At 36.7% G+C, this 26246-nt stretch overlaps 1 protein-coding gene across 2 annotated transcripts in view; it reads right to left on the bottom strand.

Annotated features, from left to right (window-relative positions):
* The window catches only part of RTN1 (reticulon 1), a 255401-nt gene that overhangs the window by 15277 nt on the left and 213878 nt on the right, over nucleotides 1-26246 (bottom strand). Inside the window, exon 1 of one of the 2 annotated variants that reach the window (XM_037832603.1) lies at nucleotides 11172-11365. The exons of the other annotated variant lie outside the window; for it this stretch is intronic. Within the exon in view, the coding sequence (XP_037688531.1) occupies nucleotides 11172-11232 (61 nt within the window). The 5' untranslated portion in view covers nucleotides 11233-11365. Of the gene's footprint in view, nucleotides 1-11171; nucleotides 11366-26246 lie in introns of those variants that run through there. 2 annotated transcript variants of the gene reach the window in all.

The raw sequence follows: 26246 nt of genomic DNA, 5'->3' as shown, positions 1-26246 counted from the left end.
GGAAGATCTCCAGGTAGATTTAAGGCAAAGAAAGGACAGAATTTGCTATTTTCAAGTGAATTATACCTGTTAAAAATGGTTTGCCCTTCCACCTCTAGGAAAGCCATCTGAATCTCCACCCCCTTTTCAAACAGCCTGAGTATGACAGGTAGCAGGTCCAGGCTTTACCTGAAAATACTGCAGGGAGTACTAAGTGACTAATATTAATTTGGTGTAGAATCGTTGCACACTAGTTCTTTCAATCAACTTGCTTGATTTCTGGATCTCTCTAATTAGGAGGTTAACAAAAGAACCTTTACCTTAAAACTATGAGATGTAGATTCTGGATACTTTGTGACATGGTATTCTATTTACACAGATTCTGAAATGTTAAAAGCACTTTCATATATTACATCATTTAAACCTCACAATAAACTCCATTGGATGGGTATATAACAGGCAAAGAGGCTAAAAGTTAAGAAACTTGTATCCTGACTAGTTAATAGGAGGATCAGGATTAAATCCTAAATTTGCTGCTTTTGGCAAAACAAAAGTTGCCTCTCACTCTGTATGTGTCTGCAAAATTAATTTGAGGCAACCTGAATTATATTTAAATCTGCTTCTGGAGCTAGATATTTAAAATGAATCTTCTTTTCTTTAAAGTGAAAACTAGGCATCAATTGTAAGCAACTGTTGATCATCTATTATCGGGAAGAATGAAGACATAATAAAATTTTGTTCTTGCTTTTAAGGAACTTAAATTCTAGTTGGGGAGATTGAACATTCACTTAGAAATGATTCACTTAAAATCAATACCAATATATCCTCTATTGCTGGAGGTAACAAAAGTTAAGTGTGAGCAAAAGATGGTACTGGAATTGATAGAAGAAAGAGTAAGTGGGAAGGTCTGTGAATGTAGCAATCTGTTAAGGAGATGGGTTGGATAAAGGGAAATATTATGAAGAATTAGTTGACAGGAATGATGCTAATTAGCTGTGGGAGAAAGAAGGAAGAGCTAATTAAGAGTAAAGTAGCATTTCAAATCCGGGTGACTGATTAGTATCACTGACAAAAATAGGAAATATGGTGAACTGGTTTAGGGAAAAAACTGACACTTGTTTGTAAAATTAAAGATGCATGGATGAAACGAGGTTTACTATTACACACAATAATTGCTAAATTTTTAAAAGCTTGGAAGTTAAATTATTTATTTTTTAGGCTTTGTCAGAGTAGTCCTGTTAAAATGCCGAGTAATATGTGTGTGTGTGTGTGTGTGTGCATGTGTGTGTGTGTGTGTGTGTCTCCAATGATGTTCACATGAATAGGTATAGTAGACAATTGGAAATTCAGGCTGAAACTTAGTCAAGAGGTTTGAATATTTACCTTTGGAAATGATTATTGAAGCCATGTGAGTGGACAGAATCTATAAGGGAGTCAAGGTTAAGGAATACACTTTAGGTCGAGACCGTCACTTGAGGGTCAAAGTTGTAAATGGAGCTATGAAAACAGAGTTCTGTCCTGTTAGAATAAGACTCAAAATAGTGTTGGTCATGGCAGTTAAGCAGAAGGTAACTTTCCAAAAAGAGAAGGGTAAGCTACAATGTCAAGTGCTATAGACGGAAAAAGAGAAATGAGAATTGAGAAAAGACCACTGGGTTTGGAGACTGAAAGGTCATTCATAGCTCTAGAGAGAGCAATTTGGAGAGGAAGTGGAGATGAAAGCCATGTTGTAAAAGGTTGGTAGACGATGAGGAAATGGAATTAATGAGAACAGATTCCTTTTGAGGACGGGGGTTCAAAGCACAAAAAAGGTAGTAAATAGAATGGTAACTTGGAGGGTAGTAGCAACAAGAAAGCCTTCCAGTTGAGCAAAACCTGGGAATGTTAGTGGAAAGGGAGGGGGTGAGGATTCTGGAAAGAGGAGTTATTTAATAAAGTAAGGTCTCAGAGGCGGTAGGAAAGGATGATATTACTCATAGCTCTTTCTTGTCAAAGAAGAGATAAGAAAGAAGGGATGTCTAAAGATACAGAAACATTTTGGGAAGGTATGGGTGTTGCTATAGATATGTTTTGAGGTGGAAAGAGAACTACATAAAGTGGCTTGAAGTAGATTAATTCAAATCTTCCGTGGAAAATGAGTTATGAGAGCAGGGCTTGAAGAAAGTAGAAAAAGCCAAGACCTGCTCCACCCAAAACAGAATTAATAAGCTGTATCGTGTGGCTACTGAGTACTTGAAATGCGACTAGTCCCAACTGAGATATGCTGTTAAGTATAAAATACATAATGGTTTTCAAAGACTTAGTATGAAAAAGAATATAAAACAACTCATTAATGGTTTTTATATGGATTACATGTTAAAAGGGTAATACTTTATATATATTGGGCTAAACAAAATAGGTTATCAAAATTAACTTTGCCTGGTTTTTTTCTTTTTACTTTTTAATGCGGGTACTAGAAAATTTTAAATTACATATATGGCTCATGCTATATTTCTATTGGACAGCACTGTTCTAGAAAATACAGTATGGATTCAAAAAGGAATGAATAAAAGAACTGCCAAAATGTACAGAACATTTGGTTCAAGTGAACAGTATTTGGTGGACCCAGTCAATAGGGTGGATGCTGAGTGTTCTAAGCAATCGATGGTGGGGCTGACACAGGGCTGTGAGTTGGCACATGGAGCGTGGTCAGAGTCGTCCAGGATCTAAAGAGGAAAGAATAAAATGACCAACCCTGGGTTCAGGCTGGGAATGATGGGATTCAAGGCAGTTGGGAACTGATGAGCTGGGAGAATGGCAATGGCTATTTGTGGTCAGAGGGCGGGCAAATGGCTTGACGCTCTGATGATTCAGTGGGAAGGGTTGGAGGTGATAAAGTAATCAGAGAATTTCTGTGTTTCAAATCTACTGTGTAAATGCTAACTTCTCACTTTTTTTTTTTTGCTTAGAGTGATGTAAACTTGTGTAAGAAGCTTTATAGTACCCAATCCAAAATATATGTATTTGAATAAAGTTTCTTTAAAACATAAGTAACAAAGATATAAGAAACTCTGGGACTACAACAAATTACCCCAAGTAATTTTCTGGTACAACAAAGTATAGATATCTTTTCTCATCTTCCAATATCCCCTAATGCAGACAGGTCATGTGATTTTAATCACCTGAGTACACATTCAGTAGGACAGGTATACTACTGTGTTGCTTTGCCAATGATAAAAATTAGAGTTGCTTTGCTAGAAACCAAAGAGCAATACATTTTATAAAATGGCTTTGAAATGAGTGTGTTCTATCAATTTCATAAATGGAACTGGGCTTTGGTGATCTCAGACAAGTCCCCCAAAAGCACAGGTGTGAAAAAACACTGCAGCCTGACTGGAAATAACTTAGAACTAACCTAGTTAAAACTGACAGGTTTGAAGATTCGTAATATCAAATGTTGAAACCACTGCTACCCTCACTTACATAATCCAAACAAGAACAAAACAGAAGAACAGGAGAAGGTTTGAATTAATAGCTAAATGGAAATTAAATCCTATGTCCAAAAAAAAGCCCTTTGCTACAGTCCAAAATTTTTGGTTTGGGATACTATTTTAAATGTATTCAATTATATAACCTAATAGTGGTTCCAGTATTCAGAAAATTTATTAAAAATTCATGAACTGAAAAGACTGTGGTTGTATCCATTCATATTTTATTTATAAGGCAAAATATGGCATAAGTGGATAATACAAAATGGCAATAAATTGTGCAAAACTATCTACATTATTACACCATATTCTTAAATGAATTTATTTATATTCCATCCACATCCAGAACAGATTTCAGGTGGCATTGCCCTGCTTGCTATGGGACAAGTAATGTTACTTTTAAAAAGACCAAATGGAATAATATAAGAAATTACTGTTTGTAGATAATATCAGCATCTCCACCACATAATAGGCTATTGATTTTTATTTACTTTTTAGCAAGCTTCCAATAACTGACTACCTTGTGGAAATTATTAGAAAGCTATTAAAACCTAAGTCCTTTACAACCCATTGTCCAAAGCCTGGATAGAAATGCCAAATTCTCTAATTTTCATGAAGCAAACAAAATATCATCACAAAATGTTAATAAGAAGTGAATAGTAACTTTTGCTATTTTAACTTTTCCTTTATTTTACCATTAAACAAGAGAAATATAATGGAAGTAGATGTAATAAAGATACACAGAAGCATTCAAAGATGACATCTTCTGATCAACTAATCCACGAGTTTCATTTACCATGAAACAGCCTCCCACATAAGTCAAAATTTTAAATGGTTATCCAGTAACCTGAACCCAGAGGGGAGAGAGTTGGATAAGACACTTGCTGAGATTCCATTTTCAAGGCCGTTCCTTCGCACATCCTAAATGCAGCCCACATGACTGTCAAGAGAAAAATGCCAGCACTATTTCTAGATGTTTAAAGAGTTCTGAGATTATTTTTATGGGGAAGACATATTAAGCTTGGTGTTTCCTATATATAGTAAAAGAGCCCAGCATTTAATCCACACAGATGATCCTCCACTCTAAGCTTTGATGGTACAAAGGAAAATGAACAATTTGACCACCAAAGTTACAGCCAGCATCATTTTCTGGTACTTTCCTTTCATGGGAGACAAAAGCAAACATACTATTCCCTAATGACTACCCCTTAGATTGGACTGAAGGCAAAAACTGCTTTTATGTCCATGAAGGGCTTCCCATTTTCCTGAGTTAAAAGCTGAATGTGACTCCTGTTTAGCAGCTGTGACTGTGAAGATATTCCCATCCTCCTGAAGCTTTGGTCCTGGCCAGGAAGTGAGAAGGCAGGGCCCACGTATTTAAGATCCTGTGGCCAGCTTCTCCTTCTGAGAAACTTCTGGCAAATCCAGGGGGCTCACTTGGAGGGATCTCTGCTGGGCAGCCAGGATCAACGGAAGAGATGAAGTGAAGGGCACTGGGTAACTGAGGTATGCAGAAAGATTTTCAAGGCACTCAATAATGAATGTTAAAAGCTTTTTGATCAGAAAAAAATATGCAATCACTTCATTTGGTCTGCAGGTCATTGATCATAATAAGCCACAAATTCTTAAGCCTGTGCTATACCTTCTTAAAATCCATCATTTTAGTGGAAGTAATAGAAAAGAAACATAGAGGTGGACAGCTGTTGGTTCTTTTAAAAAATGAATATATTTAAAAATTTTGACCAAGACCATATTGGCAAAAAAAAAAAAAAAAAAATATTTCTTGAACTAAAGAGAAACAAGAAAAGGGAAAAAATGATCCCCCATCCTAACACTGTTGTTCAATAAAATATTATGTCCTTCCTAGACACCTATAGTCACTAGATTTGATGTTTGCAAATCTGCAATTTGGTGAAATATTTCTGAAGGAAGAAGATACAATATGACCACATTTGAAGTGCACCAGTTGTGAAATAGGTGGAACTGCCATGAATTCTAAAAATTAAAACCTACTACATTCACCTGTTTCATTTGTTCAAAATTAACACTAGTTGTGGCAAAGAACTTGTAAGTAATGCTTCAATTCTACACACCATATTTTGGGGAAATAAAACTCTATACTTCTAAATTCTAAAATTTGTAACAATGTTCTTATCTCTTGTGAAATAAATGCTACAATTATAATTATCAAGGTTTTGAAGTAATTATTGTTATTAAATGCTACTTAGGCAAGAAGGTGACTTTGAAACAATCATTAATGCCAAATTTTAGTTTTCAAATTATCTTAACTATAAGCCAGGCATGTTTCTCTAAATGACTGTGTGTACTTTCATATGAACTGAAAGGTGACAATACTGTAAATATTAACACACGGGCCAATAGGCACTTGTTTAGGAGATCAGGTTGAGAAGGACGGGAAATTTGGTTGTGACATACATTTACTTATTTCCAAAAGGAAGGTGATACTCCTAGAGCTATCCACTCAAGGTCTAGCTCATGTTAGATTTGGTTTTCCTGGATTCAGTGGATGGTAGAATTCAATTCTATTATAATGTAATTTAAAATATATCAATTACTTCACAGATTTTGTCCCAGAATATTAACTAGTCCAAAGACAGAAAAAAGAAATGAGCACACAATACCATTTCAAACATAAAGTAATGATGAAGGAAGGGCCTGCTGATGATGACAGAAGCTTTCACCCACAATCCCTATTAACATAGAATAATCATAATGCTTTGCTCATAGAGGGTCAGAATTAATATTTTTTAGTGAAGTATTAATTAATGGAAATATGAGAAAAATAATAGATTTCAAGATGTGGATTTAATCAGCATTTTTGTCAATCTTTCTCATGCATGATGAATCTTCCTTAAAAAATCATTAGACACTGAAGAGAGTCCATCTGTACAGTATAAAATCAAAATGTGTAATTAAAGAATGATTCCAACCTACTGTTGTTTATCATATTTTCCTTAATTTTAGGAAAGAATAGCTCATACAGTAAAGAAATGTATAACTGAATTTTAACAATTCTTTCAGTTTCACATCAGTTTATGTCAGATTAATTCAAGTAAATATTATTTTAAGTACTCTTTGAAATATGTACAATCTATTTTATAAAAATCTGTTTTTGTTGCCTACCTACTCCTCTAGCTTCATTTTTTATTTATATAGAGAGAAACTGAACCACAGTCACCAAATACACCAAATAGTAAACACTGATTAACTCTGGATGGCAAGACTTTGGGTGATTTGTGGCTTTCTTTTGAACCTTTCTTCATCCAAATTGAATTTTCATAATGTGCAGGTACCATTTTTAGAAAAACAATAAAGCCATTATTCTCTTTCAAAATTTTGAAATATTACCTGCGTAAAGATTCTCTTGAAAATGATAACACATTGTGATAAAAAGAGACCTTTATTTTCAATACAGTAACCGACTACCGACGTGGACATATTTATTGTCATAGGAGTTTTCTTTCACTAAAAAAAAATTTCCAAGCTAAGCCAGTTTTCCCATTAGAACTCATTAGAATCTGCAAAGAGGGCATTTGCAAATATAATATTTATGTTGTAATATTTGTATAATATTTTTAAATGACATTGAGTCAAAATAAAATACTGATTTTGATAAAGGTGGTATTGATCTGCCTTTATGTGTATGTGTAAAATTGTTTTTACCAAGTGCCATTTTCAAAAGGCAAACAGGTTTTCAATTACTGTGGCTAAAACATATTTCTTCTGTGTATGCTGGGATGCTTGGCTGTTTAATAAATTCTTCGAACTAACTCTTTTCAGAATGGACTACATGCTTTTAGGTTCTACCCTTTGGAAAGCATTTCATCCCTATCACCGTTTTAAATGCCAGGAAGCAGTAACTACAGAATGCCACCACACAGAGTAAAATGGGTGCTTACCCTGAGTCCCAATTATGTGACATGCATCAACCCTACCATATTACCAAGCATCCTTTAAGATGAATTTGTTGAATACAGTGAAATCTGGGAAAAATATATCTTTAGAGCTTCAACTTATGATATGGATGGATGGTTCTGGTCAAATGTTGGTTCCCTAGCAGAGTACCATTTGGATTTAGGGAGTATTTAAAAGTGTAGTCTTGAGGATCAGATTGTCCTGTGTTCAGGACCCAGTTACGTTCTAGGGTCCCTCTCATTGACCCTCTCAACCATAAAATCCTTAGTTTCCTTATCTATAAAACTAGAGTAACAATAATCTCATGGAGGCTTAAATAGGATAAGATATAACAAGAGCTTAGGATAGCAACTGGCACATAGTAGATATTTATGGAGAATTTAGAATGATGAATTGATGATGGTAGTGATGACATTGACAACAACGACATAAATTTATCAAGATGACTGCCTTGCTGCTAAATTTTGCTTTGTCTGTAAAGAGAGAACCAATAAGAAAAACATCTTGGGAAGAGGTAAATCAGAGTTCACATTTCATAACTCAATGTTAATATGACAGGTGGCGAGTGTTGAGATGGGAAGAGTTTTGGACTTGAAGCCAAGAGAGTCACATTTTACTATTCAATGTGCATCTTACAATAAAACCTTGGTCAAGTCACTTAACCTCTTTTGGGCCTCATGTTGTTCAACAGTAAATTGAAAAGCTCAAATAAAGGAGGTTTGATAAAAAGGAAGCTATGTAAGCTTGAGAGGTTATTAAGCACACACAATCATCATTACCTAGATAATTCGTATTTTTGGAAAAGCCATCAAGGAAACAGCTAACCATTTCAGAGTCAGATGGCAGCGCAGTGAGAACCGAGAGGCTCTGGGGTCAGTCCAGGCTTGAATTCAGCCTCTGCCACTTACTAGCCTCCATTCACCTGTAAGATGGGAATAGTAATAAAACTTACACTTCATGGGATTTGTGAGGATTAAGTGCAGTAATGCAAGTAAAACACTCAGTAAGTGCTCAATAAATATCAGTATTGTTGCGGTCTGCATGATTACTAATTATACAAGTGTATTGAGTCATTATCTCATTTCATTTTCATGGAGTAGGAAGGGCTTTGGTTTGTTAACCAATATTTAGCACTAGTGTCATTTTTTAAAAAATTGGTAGCAGAAGCTGTATAATGTAACATAATGTGGATTCTAGAATCCATTTCTTTAAACATTCCTGATTATAGCTGAAATAACATATGTTAATAAAGTAAATACAAGTCTTCTTTTGCATATGCAACACAGTTTCCATGACAAATTGTAATTAATTTCAGCAGAGTCTTCATGAAATATTCAATCTGCTGCAATTTCTCCACGGAATTATATAACGTGGAGAAAACCTGAAGTCCACATTCTTTAGTCCTTTTTCCAGGAAGAACTTTCATTTTGTAATACATTCGAAGGACACTATTAACAATGTTACACTGACTTCTTTTAACTGCATTCACAGCTGCTCCTAAATCACACGCATTTCATCTTTTGAATATTGGACTTTTGCTCTGATGGTCTATGGATTGGGCTAGCTAAGAATTATTACGTACCAGTCGATTCAGCTCAGGTTCCATATCAAACTCACCTGAGGAGCATTTAAAAAAATACTGATGCTCGGCCCAATTGAATCAGAATCTCTAGGGGTGGGGCCTGGGCATCCTTTGTGTTTTTTCACGCTCTCCAGGTGATTCTAATGGGCAGCCAGCATTAAGAACAAATTTTTGATGGTGAGGGAGCTAAAGTGAAGAAGATTCATTGAAAATACTAAAACAATTTGTAGTTTTAGTTTTGATGAAAAGTTCTCCCTGTAGGAGGGTAAGAAGGGAATAATTCACTTCTTATTTTCTTTTGTGCATATCAAGCCAATTAATTATTAGTTAATTTTCAAGATAATGGCTTTGTTCTCCTTGACAAAGGGAAATCGGTGGTGCTAAGACCACCAAAGGTCACTGAGTATACAAGACCCTCAGATCTTCAATAATCTTCATGAGATTATCTGTTGAAAATGAAAATGACTGCCTTCAATGAAATAGCATTTTGTGTTATTTTCTGATTATAAATGTGCCTGCATCTCTTTCCCCCCAGTGAGAAGGTCAACTGAGATAACACATATAGATTGTGTTTGAATGATGAAACAACATCCCATCTCCTGTACAAACAAAAAGCCATCTTTTGGTATCTACGTTTAATAAGAATAGACACAACCTATAATTACAGTCAAAAATCCAGTTGTTATGTCCAACTAAACTTAATATTCAAGTCACAATTGCTTGTCTAGTGTGTACATGAAATAAACTGGATGAGTTGAAACATATAACAAGAATGAAATATTAAAAATAATTTTCACAGCTGCTTTCTGTATTAAACATTTGCTATTCCATACGGTTGTTATCATCCTCTAAAATTATGCCCCCCAATTACCATACAATTCTTATTTCCTGGCTTTTAAATTTATCAGGTCTAAGAATTTACTTGTGACAAGCAAATTTCCAAAAACCTATATCATTTGAACTAGACTATTGTATTTTGTGTCATTGCCACCTAAACCAACAAATAAGAGGCCAAAGTGCTCTTAATTCTATGGTGTATGTTTACTTTTTCTTTTCTTAAAAAATACACCAAAAAAAACCTTCAGTGGTATTAAAGATGAACCATCATCCTATTCTTTGTTTGATATAAAATTACAAGGGAAAGATGCCCAGGTTTAAAAAAAATCAGCTGCTGCTTCAGGGTAATCTTGGTCCCCTGAGGGATGCTGCAAAATCCTGCAGGTTAAGTCAAACGTGCCTTCTTCAGAACCATATTGTTAAATATTCAAGACCCTTCACCTTACAAACACTTGAGTTAACCACACATAATCCATTCTTGCAAATCATCTCTTCCTCCTCATAATCTCTAACAGGGCAAGGTGAAGGAGAGAATCTCAATGTAACAAAGGAGAGATGGATGTGTGAAGTATGAGGCTGAATAAAAATGGCTGAAAAGCAATCCAAGCGAGGCTGGAGGATAGCCACACCCAGTGCTAATATGGACTATTTCAAAATAAATCTGTTATACCAGGGAGCAACCGGCACTGTTTTTCAATTTCCCTCCATTTGTTTCACAAATACCCATTATTAATAAATAAGTTACAGGTTACCTCACGACAGGCAAAAACCACAAAAATTTCAAATTGAACCATCCTAATATGTGGCTACGCCATCATATTTTCAGGATTTCAGAGTATTACTAGTCTTCTTTGTGTGCCACAAATAACAACCCTGAAATGGGTGTGTCACTCTTAAAAGGATGTATTAGAGCCCTTGCCGTTAATGGTCCTACCAGAAGATTTGAACCTTTTGGCAGAAATAGATGCACTGGTATGCATGGAACAATAAGAAAGAATTTTAACTCCGAGGATGGGAAAGATTAAACAAGTACTGAATGATCAACGATCGGATTCCAGAAGGGCTCCAGGAGAGAGGCAAATGAGGCATTATTTAAAATACTAGCATTACAACAAGAAAACAAAGGGATGAGGGTGGGGTTTAAAAAAAAAAAAAGTAAAAAGGAAATCAAACACCATCATTTTTGATTTTGAAATAACAGGTTTACTCCCCCCTCCATCGCGCCCCCCAGCCCACGCCCCCAAAGAAAAACCCTTGGGCGTAAAGCATGCAAAGGTCCCACAGGTGAAATGATGCACAATGGACGAGTCCGGGTCCCAGGTTTCCCGTGCTCCGCAGGCATTCATGCACTACTTAAATAAAGAGAATACCCTGACTTTTCCAGTTGCTCCACACACAGTCCATCTTGGTGGAGTCGGCAGTGGCCTGCATCTTGCGGGCTTTGGGGGCTCGCGGTTGCTTTCCTTGGGGACGCTGAGCTCGCACTCAGGCGGTCCTGCCCCGGCTGCAGCGACTGGGCTCGCGGTGGCCGCGCGGCTGCAGGCAGACTGAGCTGCGCCAGGCGGCAGGCGGCGAGGGGCGGGCGCGGCGAGGGCGCCGCAGTCTCGGTGGCAGCGAATCAGCGCTGCGCTGTCCCGGAGCCGCCTGCGCGCCCAGGGATGTGGCCATGGGAGATTTGGAAGAAAGGGTGGGGATAAGAATAGAGGGACTTGTGTTCTTCCTGCCCGGAAGGGTGTATATTCTAGAAATGTCTTAGAAACCCAGGAAACCTGTTGGACAAAGCATAGTCAATGGCGGTACAAAAGACAGGCTTTCAGCGTAATGTCCCCTAAATGTCCCTACCACTCACCTCTCACTTCTCCAATACTTAAAATTCTGGTCACTCAATTTTAATTGCCTGGAACCTTACAGATAATTGCCAGATTCCTCCCTCCCCCTCCGCCCCCCCCCCCCGGCTTTGGGATATTCCACGGCTATCCAAACCCTTCGATGGCAAGCAACAACCAATGGAGCGGAATCCTACTCCCCAGTATGTGTTTCTCAGTCGCTCTGTTTGCGTGTTGAATGAATAAATATGCATCAGAATGTGGTGCTCTTAGGCACCAGACCAAAGCCCTTTGACTCTGGCACACGGAGCCATAGGTCATCACAGACACTCCAAGGGTGGTCAGTTATGGGGACAGCCTAGAACTTCAACCTCAACCTCAACTGCCTCAACAACATTATCTTTGGCACTGAGGGTTGGGGGGGGGGGGTGATGGATATAAGTTGTGTGTAATTTGGGAGATAAGATTGGTTTTCAAGCCCAGTTAGTCAAGGGCTTTAGGAGTGCAGGGTTAAAATGCATATGTCAATGGAAGGAACAGAACACTGAGTTCAGGTGACTTACAATTCGCATCATAGCGTGAATTGCTTTACCAGATTATTTAGCAAGGACTTGAAGGAATGGACAGGGAATAGATAAGTTTTGATGAGGAAAAGGTAGAAACAGCAAAAAGAAAGGACTGGACTGAGTGCATTGTCTGGAAAAGAAAGACTTGGTGGCAGTCATCCTTGGAGAGACAAGAGACAGCAGGAGGACAGAGGATGCCTGGGAGACCACACAGGTGTAAGAAGATGCTAAGCACAACTTCATTTTGTTATGACATGGCTTTATCCATTACACAGGATTTCTCGCTCCCTCATGGAGAGGTGGAGCCTTCTCTCCAGTTCCTTCCTCCTTTCCTCTCCACCATTTCTCCCTCTAGAGTTCCCAGAGTCTTTGATTCCCAGACCAAATCTACATTTGCACTCCCAGCACCAGCCTGGGCCTAAGGATAGCAATCTCAAGGTTATGCTTATATATATTTAACTTTCACTTATAAAGCATGTACACTTTTAAAAATATGCTCTTTGGGATCATAATACTCTTTCCAGAATACAGGCTTCCAGAGAAACCAGCTGAGCCTCTCTGCAATCCTTGTAACACATTTGAAATTATTCTTGAAGAAGCTTAGTAAGTATGACTTCAGGAGGGTGATCTGGCACTTCTGGGCAGCTGAAGTCTCCTACAAGGAGAGAGTGTCAGAGCTCCACAGTGCTGATGGGAGTGAAAAACACTGATCACATTATTACAAAGCACTTTTTAAACTGACCTGCTCTAAATACATTGGTGATTTTTAAATATATAGATATATATTCTGTGACTTTTGTATTATATTACACTTCTACCAAAAAAAATTGTTTTCATTGTCATGGTCATGTTTGGGAATTCAGTCAGCAAAATAACCAAAAATAGTGGTACATGATGATGATCTGATCAGCACCAAGTTCTTACTGCATTTTGTGGGTCTTGATTAACTGCAAACAGCTGAACAAGGCTCAGAAGGAAGGAGAGCTCAGGGTTTGCCAGGTGGGTGGGTGGTGGCTGCCCTGGTTGGAAACCTTCAGAGCTTTGGCCACTAGAAGGCACTGCAAGTCCAATGATAGCCCCAGTCATTAGCCCTATGTCCAGACGGGTAGTAGCAGGTACCTTTAATAGGGGATATTAAGGGGCCACCATCTACCAGAGCTAGTGCATAGCACAGATCCAACAGTCACTACTGAAAAAGCTGAGAGCAGCGCCTCCCTAACAAGGAAGAAAGTTCTCTCTCAAGTGGAGGGTAGATTATGTCAAGCCTCTTGGGCTGTGCGCTTTCATTAACAAGAAAGTGGACTTTGGAATGTCAGCTTGGCTGAAAGATCACATTCCTTTCCATCATTCCAAGTCTGGAGAAAGAAGTTTGGTGGCAAATGAAAAACTAATGATGTTTATAGCACTTTGATAGTTGAAGGTTGGGGAAATAAGATGTCTGATGCCACGACAGAGGCTCACACTAATGAAATAGAGCTTTAGATGAATGCATAGGTGGAAAGAGAAACATAAATGAGCTTATTAAAGGAAAATCAGTCGGAAGACTATGAAAAACCCTCAACTGGGAATTAGGGGATGAGGGTGTTAGACACATCTGTGTTACAAAAGTTAGCACGTCATCATCTCTGGATCTCTCATAAATTACAAACGAGGTCTAGCTTTAGATATTTGTTTCTGTGAAATTATACGAACTTATTCCCATAAACATTGTAAATGGGTGCTTGCTTTGCACAAGTGCCAACATATTAATTGAAAGTGCTTGCCAAGATCAAAATGATAAAATGGGTAGAAAAGATATGTAAATTGTCCTTACTTGGTAAAAGAAAACAGAAAGGAAAGTAAAGCCTACTCAAAGCCTGCAGGAACTGCCACAGTCTTTCAACCAGGAGAGAACAGACCGGCTTTGTATGCCGTCCACATCAGACTAGGTTTAGGTGGCTGCCAGGAGAGGAAGTGATTTTTTAGTTTTCAAGATGAAATGGTGCATGAAGCAGACTGTTCTAAGAAAAAGCAAAATGGCCAACTTTTGTAATCTCATCCCAGATCAAGATGAATGTTAAAGGTTACGATGCCCAGAGTGGCTGTGTCATGTCTGTCTCTTGTAGAACCAGGATTTTACTGATGAGAACCAGTGGAGCCTACATTGATTCATTTATTCAACAAATATTTATTGAGAACCTACTGTGTGCCGGGCATTATTTTAGGCCTAAAACTAAGTTCCTGTCTTCAAGAAGGTTATATGCCAGTGTGGGTGTGTTGGGAGGGGGGGTTGCTGATAATAATGAAAAAGTAAATACATACTACTTCATATGTGTACAAGTGTATGTAGAAAAAAAGTAGGTAAAAGGGGATAGGGAGAATGGGGATGGGGTGAATGTTTGCTATTTTATTTAGGGTGGTCAGCAAAGATTTAAACAATAAGTTAAAATTGGAACAGATATCTAAAGTAAGAGAAGGAAGGTTATGAAGATATATGGGAGAAGAACATTTATGAATGCACTGAGTTTTCATGATAGAATGTCATAGCTGGTAAACTATATCATGTATCCCATAGAACTCAGTGATTTTTTATTATGCTCTGAGAAGTACAGCAATTGGAAGAAAAGGCAGAGAACCAAAAATATACTTCATTATGATCAAAGAACACTAAGAACTCTGCTTTATGCCATATGGAATAAGGAAACTAAAGGGACGACCAATTTGGTACATAACCCACTGTACCAAAATAATGCATGAATTGTGAAGACTCAAATAACTGATTAGCACATGCATATGCAAGTGCTTTCTCAAGTTTTAGATTCACTCATTCATTCAATCCACAAACATTTATTGAGCCCATACTAAGTTCCTGCCTCTGTAAATACAAAGGTAGGGGACAAAGTCCCTGCCCACTGGGAACTTGAGTCTAGTGGGGAGAAATTTACACATAAACAGATATGTGTAATTAGCTTATAGATGTATGAGCAGGAAAGAGTGAATACACACACACACACACACAAAACAGGGTGGTTGGGGGAAAAAGGAGCCTTCAGAAAAGGATTCAGAGAGCAGGTGACAATTGAGCTGGGTTATTAACAGGGCATAGTATCACCAGGCAATGGGGCCTTCCTGGCAGATAGATATGGAAGTGTGAAACATAATTACAGACGTGTGCAGGGGCTGGATGGCAACAGGCCTGAGTAGTAATGCTGTCAGTAAATGAGGGAGACACTGAAGGGTTTCAAGGAGTGCAGGAACATGAGAAGTTGAATAATTTATCCAAATTTGGCTAAGAATTTTCTAGAATTGATAAAAGATGTACATTCTAGGATTTATGACAGTCAAAAAGCCCTAGCCAGATAAACAAGAAAAAATCAATACCCTAACCACTATCATAGTGAAACCGCAAGGCATCAAAGATAAAGAGAAATCTTAAAAGCAGGCATAAATAAAATACAGATTACCTCAGAGTAACTGTTAGAGTAACAGCAGCTTTTCAGCACCAGAAACCAGAATAGAATAATGTCCTCAAAGAAGTGAGGGAAAATAACCATCTTCTAGAATATTATACCCAGTAAGACATTTTCAAACACATATGAAATGAGAGAATTTACTAATTGAATACTCTTGCAAAGAAAAAATACTACTAAAGGTAGTACTTCAGGAAGAAGAAAACTGAACTGAACCTAGCATTCGGAGAGAGCATGGACACTGCAGAAGCACTTGGAAAGGTTGGGGTTGCCACTTCAGCATGCCTGGAGGACAATGCAGTGATCTGCAGATGACTCTCAGACCTTGAAATCTAATTGAGTTTGCAAGTTTTGGACTTGCTTGGTGACCCCTGTACTTCTTCCAATTACTCTTTTTATTTGTTGGGCATTTTTGCTAGGGGTTTATCACTATTATGAATTATGTTCAAAGAATCAATTTTCAATTTTTTTTAATCCATTGTACACCTGCTTTATATTTCACTATTGTTTTTAAATTATTTCATTCTTTTATTTTCTGTTGCTAATTTTTACGAAATCCTTAAAAGAGAGGCTTAGATTATTTTCAACATTTTTTTCTTTTCTAATATATTCATTTAAAACTATAAATTTATCTCTATAAACTGCTTCAGATACATTCCACAAATTTTGATAAATTGTATTAATATTATTGTACAGTTTAAAATATTTTCCTATATTCATAGCATTTTTTTCCTTTTGGTCCATTGATTATATAGAAATGTGTTGCTTAGTTTCCAAACTTTGAGAGATTTTTCTAATTATTCTTATTCTTTATTTCTAGTTTAATTCCTCTATAGTCAGAAAACAAACACAGCATGATTCTAATTATTTGAGATTTGTTGAAATTTACTCTTCAGTTTGGAATATGATATATTTTGAAACATGTATCAAATGAACTTGAGAAGAGTATATTTTCTGCAGTTGTGGGGGAAAGTAGTCTATAAATCAATTAGGTCATGTTAGTTAATAGCATTATTCAAATAATCTATGTCCTTTCTAATTTTTTGTCTGTATGTTCTGTCAGGTATTAAGAGAAGTGCATTACAACCTTTAACTTTGAGTGCTGATTGTCTATTTCTCCTTTTAATTCTGACAACTTTTGCTTTGTACATTTTGGAGCTGTGTTATTGGTTGTATACAAATTTAGGATTATCATGTTTTACTGTTGGATTGACCCTTTTATCATTGTGAAATTCCCTCTTTATTTCTGGTAACATTCCTTGCCTTAAAGTCTAGTTTATCTGATATTGATATATCACAAGCTTCCTTTTGTTTAGTGTTTTCAAGGTATATCTTTTTCTATTATTTACTTTCAATTTATATGCCTTTATATGCTCTCATAAACAGCATGTTTTTGAATCTTGATTTTTATCTAGGCTAATAATCTTTGTTTTTAGTTAGCCCGTTGAGTCAACTTACATTTAATGTAATCATTGATATAGTTGGATTTAAGTTAATCATTTTGCTACTTGATTTTTATTCATCACATCTGTTCTTTGTTCCTTAGATCCTTCTTTCTTGCCTTATTTCAAATTAATAAAGTATGTTTTTATTAATTCATCTCCTCTATTAGTTTTTAGTTATAACTTTTTGTATATTTTAGTGATTATATTAGAGATTTCAGTGTTCATCCTTGATTTATTACAGTCTGTCTTAAATTAGTATTTTAACTATTTCATGTAAAATACAAGAACCTTACACTAGTAAGTTTATACTTAATCTCTGCTCCCTTTGTGCTAGTGTTGCCATATGTTACATATTTTATAAACCCTATAAAATGAAGGATTCAGTGTGTTAATTTTTCTGAGGATCTTTGTGTTTAAGTCAATGAGAGATATTGGTCTGTAATTTTCTTTTTTGGTACTGTCTTTGTATGGTTTTGGTATTGGGAATATTAGCCTTATAAAGCAAGTTGTTAAGGATTCCCTACTCTTCTATTTTCTGGAAGACATTGTGTTAAATTGGTGTTAATGCTTCTTTAAAGATTTGGTACAATTGTCCAGTGAAACATATGTGCCTGGAGATTTCTTTATTGAGAGCATATTAATTATGAATGCAATTTCTTTAATGGTGATAGAGATATTCAGATTATCTATTTCATTTTGGTTGACATTTCATAGCTTGTGGTTTTTGAGGAACTGAACTATTTCTTCTAAGTTACTGAATTTATGAGTTTAAAATTGTCCATAGTATTCTTTTATTATCCTTTTGAATGACTGCGAGATCTTCAGTAAAACTTATTTTAATCCTGATATTTATGACTTGTGCTTTTTCTCTTTTTATTTTGTTAGTCTTACTAAAGGTTTATCAATTTTATTGATCTTTATTTTTAGAAAACCCAGCTTTTTGTTTCAGGATTTTATTTATTGTTTTCCTGTATTTGAATTTCATTGTTTATTCCCCATCTTTATTATTTCCTTCTTTATGTTTGCTTTGTTTGTTTTTACTCTTTATCAAACCCATGAAAGAAAACCTCAGGCAAATTCAGTTGTCAGTACTGCTCCAGGCAAGGGCATAATTAAGGTATGTTCTGAGAGACAAAGTAACTAGTAAGGTGAAGGAGATGATTCCCTAAAGGGTTTCTCTTCCCCAAGAAAAGGGGAGGTCAGGGTACAGCACAAGTAGCAGCTTTCATTCAGAGAATTCAGACCCCAGCAGCTAGAAAACAGAAATGGTTTAAGTCTGCCTCTGCTTCAGCCTCTGTCTCAACCATGCACCTAGCAGGGAAAGGGTCTGCTGAGAATTAAAGGCACCATATCACTTTATACCTGTGGGGAGTTGTGGGCTGACAAGCACCACCTGCTAGGAAGGATAGAAAAAGCACGAAATCAAGAGGCTTTACAGGAAAGACTGACAACCCACTGGGTCTCCTCCCTAGGGAAATTCTATACTGATTACACCCTCTTCCTGAGTCCTGGGCCTTTTTCGTCTGGGAAAATTTGATAGGGGTGGAGGTGACCCTATCTGGGGAGAACTTCCTCAAAAAAAGTTTCTTTATAGATAGGGCAAGAACCAGAAAAACAGAGCTGAGAAATTCTTATCAGTTAAACAGAAGCGGTGCTAGAGATCTAGAATAAGTTGAACTGAGTGTCAAAGAACAGATAGAGAACAAAGCAAACCAACAAGAAAACTGTAGGTAAAAGAGAGAAAACAACCTTCAGAATAAATTAATCAAGGAAATCAGATGCCTAGACACCAGAAAAAATCACATCATACAATTAAGCACGAAGGTATGGCCCAGTCAAAGGAACAAACTAATATTTCAACTGAGATACAGGAGTCAGAACAACTAATTAAAGATGTTTAAACAAATCTGCTAAATCAATTCAACAAGTTGAAGAAAAATGTAGCAAAAGAGATGAGGATATAAAGAAGACACAGTGTGTCCATACAGAAGAACTCAAAAGCTTGAAAAAACAAATGGCAGAACTTATGGGAATGAAAGTCACAATAGAAGAGATGAAAAACACAATGCAGACATGCAACAGCAGATTGGAAGATGCAGAAGAGAGGATTAGTGAGCTAGAAGACAGGACACCCAAAAGAGCGGATAGGGAAAATAATGGAAAAATATTAGCAGGGTCTCTGGGAATTGAATGACAACATGAAGCACACAAATTTACATGTTATGGGTATCACAGAAGGAGAAGAGAAGGGGAAACGGACAGAAGGAATAATGGAGGAAATAATAACTGAAAATTTTCCAATTATTATGAAAGCCATAAAATTACAGATCCAAGAAGTGCACTATACCCCAAACAGAATAGACCTTAATAGACCTACTCCAAGACACTTACTAATCAGATTGTCAAAGGTCAAAGACAAAGTGAGAATTCTGAAAGCAGTAATAGAAAAGTGATTCATCATATACAAAGGAGGGTCAATGAGACTATCAACGCATTTCTCAGCAGAAACCACGGAGGTGAGAAAGCAATGGTATGACATATTTAAGATATTGAAAGAGAAAAAACTGCCAACCAAGAAGTCTGTATCCAGAAAAACTGTTCTTCAGAATGAGAAAGGGGTTAAAATATTTTCAGACAAAGAGACACTGAAAGAGTTTGTGAACAAGAGATCAGCTCTAGAAGAAATAATAAAGGGAGTGCTACAGGTAGATAGGAAAAGACAGGAGAAAGAGGTTTGGAGAAGAGTATAGAAATGGGGATTATCAGCAAGGGTAAAGAGAGAAAAAATAAGATGTGCCATATAAAATTCAAAAGACAAAATGTAGAAGAAAGTACTGCTTTACAGTAATAACATTAAATGTTACTGGATTAAAATCCCCAATCAAAAGACATAGACTAGCAGAATGGATTAAAAAAAACAGCACCCATCTATATGCTGTCTACAAGAGACTCACCGTGATGGTTAGGTTCATGTGTCAACTTGGCCAGGTGATAGTACCCAGCTGTCTGGTCAAGCAAGCACTGGTGTTAACAATTGCTGGGAGGATGTTTGTGGCTGGTTAATAAACCAACAGGCTGGTTTATTAAATTATCAGTCAATTGGCTGCAGCTGTGACTGATGACTCACCAAAGGGCATGTCTTCCACAATGAGAGAATGCATTTGGCTGGATTCAATCCAATTAATCAGTTGAAGACTTATAAGTGAGACAGAGGACCTTCACGTCTTCTTCAGCTGACCAGTGAAGCATTTCCTGAGGAGTTCGTCGAAGTTGCCAGTTCATTTCCTGAGGAGTTCATCTAACACGTTCTTCAAAGACACCATTTCATTTCCTGAGGAGTTCATTGAAGTTGCTGGCTCATTTCCTGAGGAGTTCATCAGACATCTTCGTTGGAGTTGACAGTTTGCTGTCTGCCCTACAGAATTTGGATTCATGAATACCCACAGTTGCGTGAGTCACTTTTATAAATCTTATATTCATAGATACCTCTCATTGATTCTGTTTCCCTAGAGAACCCTAACACACTCACTTTAGACCCAAAGACAAAAATAGGTTGAAAGTGAAAGTTTTGAAAAAGATGTTTCACACAAACAACAACCAGCACAGAGCAGGGGTAGCTATACTAATATCAGACAAATTAGACTTCAAATGTAAAAAAAATTAAAAGAGACAAAGAAGGACACTAGGTATTAATAAAAGGACAATTCATCAAGAAGACGTAACAATCATAAATATTTATGCATAAAGCTACAGTGACCCAAAAAATCATGAAGCAAACACTGAGAGTATTGAAGGGAGAAGTAGATACCTGAACAATAATAGATGGATATGTCAATACACCACTCTCATCAATGGATAGAACATCTAGACAGATGATCAATAAGGAAACAGATATTTTTGAATAACATGATAAATGACTTAACAGACATTTACAGAACACTACACCCCACAACAGCAGGATACACATTTTTTTCAAGTGCTCATGGATCATTCTCCAGGATAGATCACATGTTGGGTCACAAACCAAGTCTCAATTAATTAAAAAAGATCAAAATTACACAAAACACTTCTCAGATCACAATGGAATGAAGTTGGAAATCAATAACAGGCAGAAATCTGGAAAATTCAATAATATATGGAAGCTAAACAACATATTCTTAAACAGCAAGTGGGTCAAGGAAGAAATTACAAGAGAAATCAATAAATATTTCGAGGCAAATGAAAATGAGAATACAACATACCAAAACTTATGGGATGCAGAAAAGGCAGAGAAATTTATTGCCCTAAATGCCCATATTAAAGAATAAGAAAGAGCAAAAATTGAGGAATTAACTGCTCACCTGGAGGAACTAGAGAAAGAACAGCAAACCAACTCCAAAGCAAACAGAAGGAAAGAAATAACAAAGATTAGAGCAGAAATAAATGAAATCGAGAATGTGAAAGCATAAAACAACAAAACCAGAAGTTGGTTTCTTGAGAAAATCAATAAAATAGATGGACCCTTAGCTAGGCTGACAAAAAAAGAGAGAGAGAATGCAAATAAATAAAATCAGAAATGGGAGGGGGGACATAAATACTGACCCTGCAGAAATAAAGGAGATAATGAGAGGATACTATGAGCAACTATAGGTTAACAAACTAGACAACTTAGATGAAATGGACAACTTCATTAAAAAGCATGAACAACCAACACTGAATGAGAAGAAATAGAAGAACTCAACAAACCAATCACAATAAAGAGATTGAATTAGTCATCAGAAACCTCCCAAAAATGAAAAGTCCAGGACAAGATGGCTTCACATGTGAATTCTACCAAACATTCACAAAAGAATTAGTACCAATCCTGCTCAAACTCTTCAAAAAAATTGAAGAGAAGGGAAAGTTACCTAATTGTATGAAGTCAACATCACCCTAATACCAAAGCCAGATAAAGATACTATAAGAAAAGAAAATTATAGACCAATCTCTTTAATGAATATAGATGCAAAAATCAAAGGCAAAACACTCGCAAATCAAATCCAGCAGTACATTAAAAGAATATACACCACGACCAAGTGGGTTTTATTCCAGGTATGCAAGGCAATTCAACATAAGAAAAACAATTGATATAATACACCACATTGATAAATCAAAGGGGAAGAAAACCAAAATTATCTCAACTGATGCAGAGAATGCATTTGACAAAATTCAACATCCTTTCTTGATTAAAACAGTTAAAGGAGAGGAATAGAAGGTGTGCCAGTTTGAATGTATCATGTCCCCCAAAATGCCATTATCTTTGATGCAATCTTGTGTGGGCAGACATATTACTGTTGATTAGATTGTAATTCTTTGATTGTTTCCATGGAGATGTGACCCACCCAACTGTAGGTGACAACTGGATGATTTCCATGGAGGCGTGGCCCCACCCATTCAGCATGGGCCTTGATTAGTTTACTAGAGCCCTATATAAGCTCAGACTGAAGAAGCAAGCTTGCTACAGCCAAGAGGGACACTTTGAAGAATGCACAGGAGCTGAGAAGAGAGGAGCTGCACATGAGAGACAGTATGAAGATGGCTGTTGAAAGCAGACTTTTGCTCTGGAGAAGCTAAGAGAGGGAAAACACCCCAAGAGCAACTAAGAGTGACATTTTGAAGAACTGCAGCCTAGAGAGAAAAGTCCTGGGAGAAAGCCATTTTGAAACCAGAAATCTGGAGCAGACACCAGCCACGTGCCTTCCCAGCTAACAGGTTTTCTGGACACCATTGGCCATCCTCCAGTGAAGGTACCTGATTGTTGATGTGCTACCTTGGACACTTTATGGCTTTACGACTGTAACTGTGTAACCAAATAAACCCCCTTTTATAAAAGCCAATCCATCTCTGGTGTTTTGAATTCTGGCAGCATTAGCAAACTAGAACAGAAGGAAACTTTCTCAACATGATAAAGGGAATACATGAGAAACCCACAGCTAATATCATACTCAAGGGGGAAAAACTGAAAGCTTTCCCTCCAAGATTAGGAGCAAGACAAGGATGCCCACTGTCACCACTGTTATTTGACATTGTGCTGGAAGTTCTAGCCAGAGCAATTAGGCAAGAAAAAGAAATAAAAGGCATTCAAGGTGGAAAGGAAGGAGTAAAACTTTCACTGTTTGCAGATGACCAGATCCTATATGTAGAAAACCCTGAAAAACCTACAGCCAGTCTAATAGAGTTTATAAATGAGTACAGCAAAGTGGTGGGACAGAAGATCAACACACAAAAATCAGTAGTGTTTCTATACACTAGTAAGGAGCAATCTGAGGAGGAAATCAAGAGAAAAAATTCCATTTACAATAGCAACCAAAGAATAAAATATTTAAGAATTAATTTTACCAAAGACATAAAAGACATATAAACAGAAAATTACAAAAAATTGCTAAAAGAAATCAAGGAAGATCTAAATAAATGGAAGGATACACTGTGCTCATGGATTGGAAGACTAAAAGTAGTTAAGATGTCAATTCTGCCCACATTGATTTATAGATACAATGCAATACCAACTAAAATCTCAACAAATTACTTTGCAGAAATAGGAAAACTGATAAACAAAATTATTTAGAATGGCAGGGTGCCCCCAAATAGCTAAAAATAACTTGAGAAATAAAAATGAAGGGTGAGGTCTCACACTATTTGACTTTAAAGCATATTACAAAGCTACAGTGGTCTAAACAGCATGATACGGGCATCAAGGTAAGTATACTGACAAATAGAATTGAATTGAGTGTTCAGAAATAGACCCTCTCATCTATGTACAATTGATGTTTGATAAGGTGGTCAAGTCTACTCTACCAGGACAGAGCAGCCTCTTCAACAAATGGTGTTTGGAGAACTGGATATCCATATCCAATAGAATGAAAGAGAACTCCTATCTCACACCTTATACAAAATTAAACTCAAAATGGATCAAGAACCTTAATATTAGAGCTAAGGCCATAAAACTATTAGAAGAAAATGTAGGGAAATATCTTAAAGATCTTGTGATAGGAGGTGGTATCCTAGACCTTACACCCAAAGTGCAAGAAATGAAAGAAATAGATAAATGGTATCTCCTAAAAACTGAACACTTTTGTACATCAAAGGAGTTTGTCAGGAAAGTAAAAAGGCAGCCTATGCAATGGGAGACAATATTTGGAAACCATATATCAGATAAGGTTTAATATCCTTAATATATAAAGAGATCCTACAACTCAACAATGAAAAGACAAAGGACCCAATAAAAAATGGGTAAAACACACAGAGAGACATACAAATGGCACAAAAACTTATGAAAAGATTCTCAATCTACTACCTTTTAGGGAAATGCAAATCAAAACCACAATGAGGTATATCTCACACCTACTAGAATGGCCATTCTAAAAAACAAAACAAAACAAAACAAACAAAAAACAGAAAACTACAAATGCTAGAGAGGATGTGGAGACAGAGGCACACTTATTCACTGTTGGTGGGAATGTGGAATGGTGCAACCACTCTGGAAGGCAGTGTGGCAGTTCCTCAGGAAGCTAAGTATAGAGTTCCTTATGTTTCAGCAATCCAATTACTAGGTATACATTCAGAGAAACTGAAGGCAGGGACATGAATGGACATTTGCACACCAATGTTTATAGCTGCATTATTAGTGATTGCCAAGAGATGGAAACATCCCAAATGTCCATCAATGAAAGAGTGGATAAACAAACTGTGGTATATACATATGATAGAATATTATGCACCTATAAGACAGAATAAAGTCATGATGCATATAAAAATGTGGATGAATGTTGAGAATACTATGTTGAATGAAGAAACAATAGACAAATATTGTATGGTCTCACTAAGATGAACTAACTATAATGAGCAAACACTGAATTAATGTTAAGAACACAGGTTATCAGGATATAGAAAGAGGGGTGGAGATTGGGCGTTTGATGTTGAAGGATTACAGAATGTTCATCAGGATTGATTGCAAAGATCCAAAAATGAATAGCACAATACAATCTGATGGTAGCATAATAGTGTAGGTTTAATGAACAAAGCTGACTGTGAGTATAGTTGAAAGAGGAATGCTAAGGGTATATATGACACCAGAAGTATAGATAGAGGATAAATAACTGGGACTGTACAACTTAGTGAAACCTAAAGTGATTAAATGTACAAATATAAGAATGTTTTTTACATGAGGGAGAACAAATGAATGTCACCATTGCAAGTGTTGAAAATGGGATGGATTATGAAAAACACACAATCGATGTAAACTAGGGTCTATAGTTAACGGTAACATAATATTCTTCCATTAATTGTAACAAAGGCAATATATCAAAGCTAAATGTCAATAAGAGGGGGATATTACAGAGGGGTATGGGATTCTTGTTGTTTTGGTTGTCTCTCCTTTTTATTTTTTATCCTTTACTTTTTAATTTTTTTTCTTCTTCTTCCTTCTTGTGGAACTATTAGAACTATTCTCATATAGATTGTGGTAGTGAATGTGCAACTATGTGATTGTACTGGGGGCTTCTGATTATTCACTTAAGATGGATTGTATGGGGTATGAATAAAACTGTTTAAAAAATAAACAGAAAGATACAAGTGCTGGGGAAGAAGTGGAGAGAGAGTTACAGCTATTCACTGTTGGTAAGAAAGTAAAATGGTGCAGCCACTATGGAGGGCAGTATGGTGGTTCCACAGGAGGTTGGGTATAGGGATGCCATATGATCCTGAAACCCATTATTTGGTGTATACTTGTAAGAACTGAAAGCAAGGACACAAATAGACATTTGCAAACTGATGTTTATGGTGGCATTATTCATGATTTGCAATGGATGGATATGGCCTAAGGGTACATCAGTCGATGAATGGAGGGGTGAACTGTGCTGTTTACATACAACATAATGTTGAGCAGCTGCAAGAAGGACTTAAGTCCTGAGGCATGCAACTAGGTGAATGAACCTTGAGGACATTATGTACAGTGAAATAAGCCAGAAACAAAAGGACAAATATTGTAAGACCTCACAAATATAAATTAACAATAATGAGCAAACATTGAGAATTGAATTTGACAGCATAGGTTATCAGGGGATAGATTGGGGGCAGAGATTGGGCAGTCAGTGATGAAGGAGTGCAGAATATTCAATAAGGCTTATTGTAAAGGTTCGTAGA

The sequence above is a fragment of the Choloepus didactylus genome, chromosome 4 (genome assembly GCF_015220235.1).
Source record: "Choloepus didactylus isolate mChoDid1 chromosome 4, mChoDid1.pri, whole genome shotgun sequence".
Taxonomy (NCBI): Eukaryota; Metazoa; Chordata; class Mammalia; order Pilosa; family Megalonychidae; genus Choloepus; species Choloepus didactylus.
Note: the sequence above shows the minus strand (reverse complement) of the source record. Positions and strands in the feature narration are given on the sequence as shown.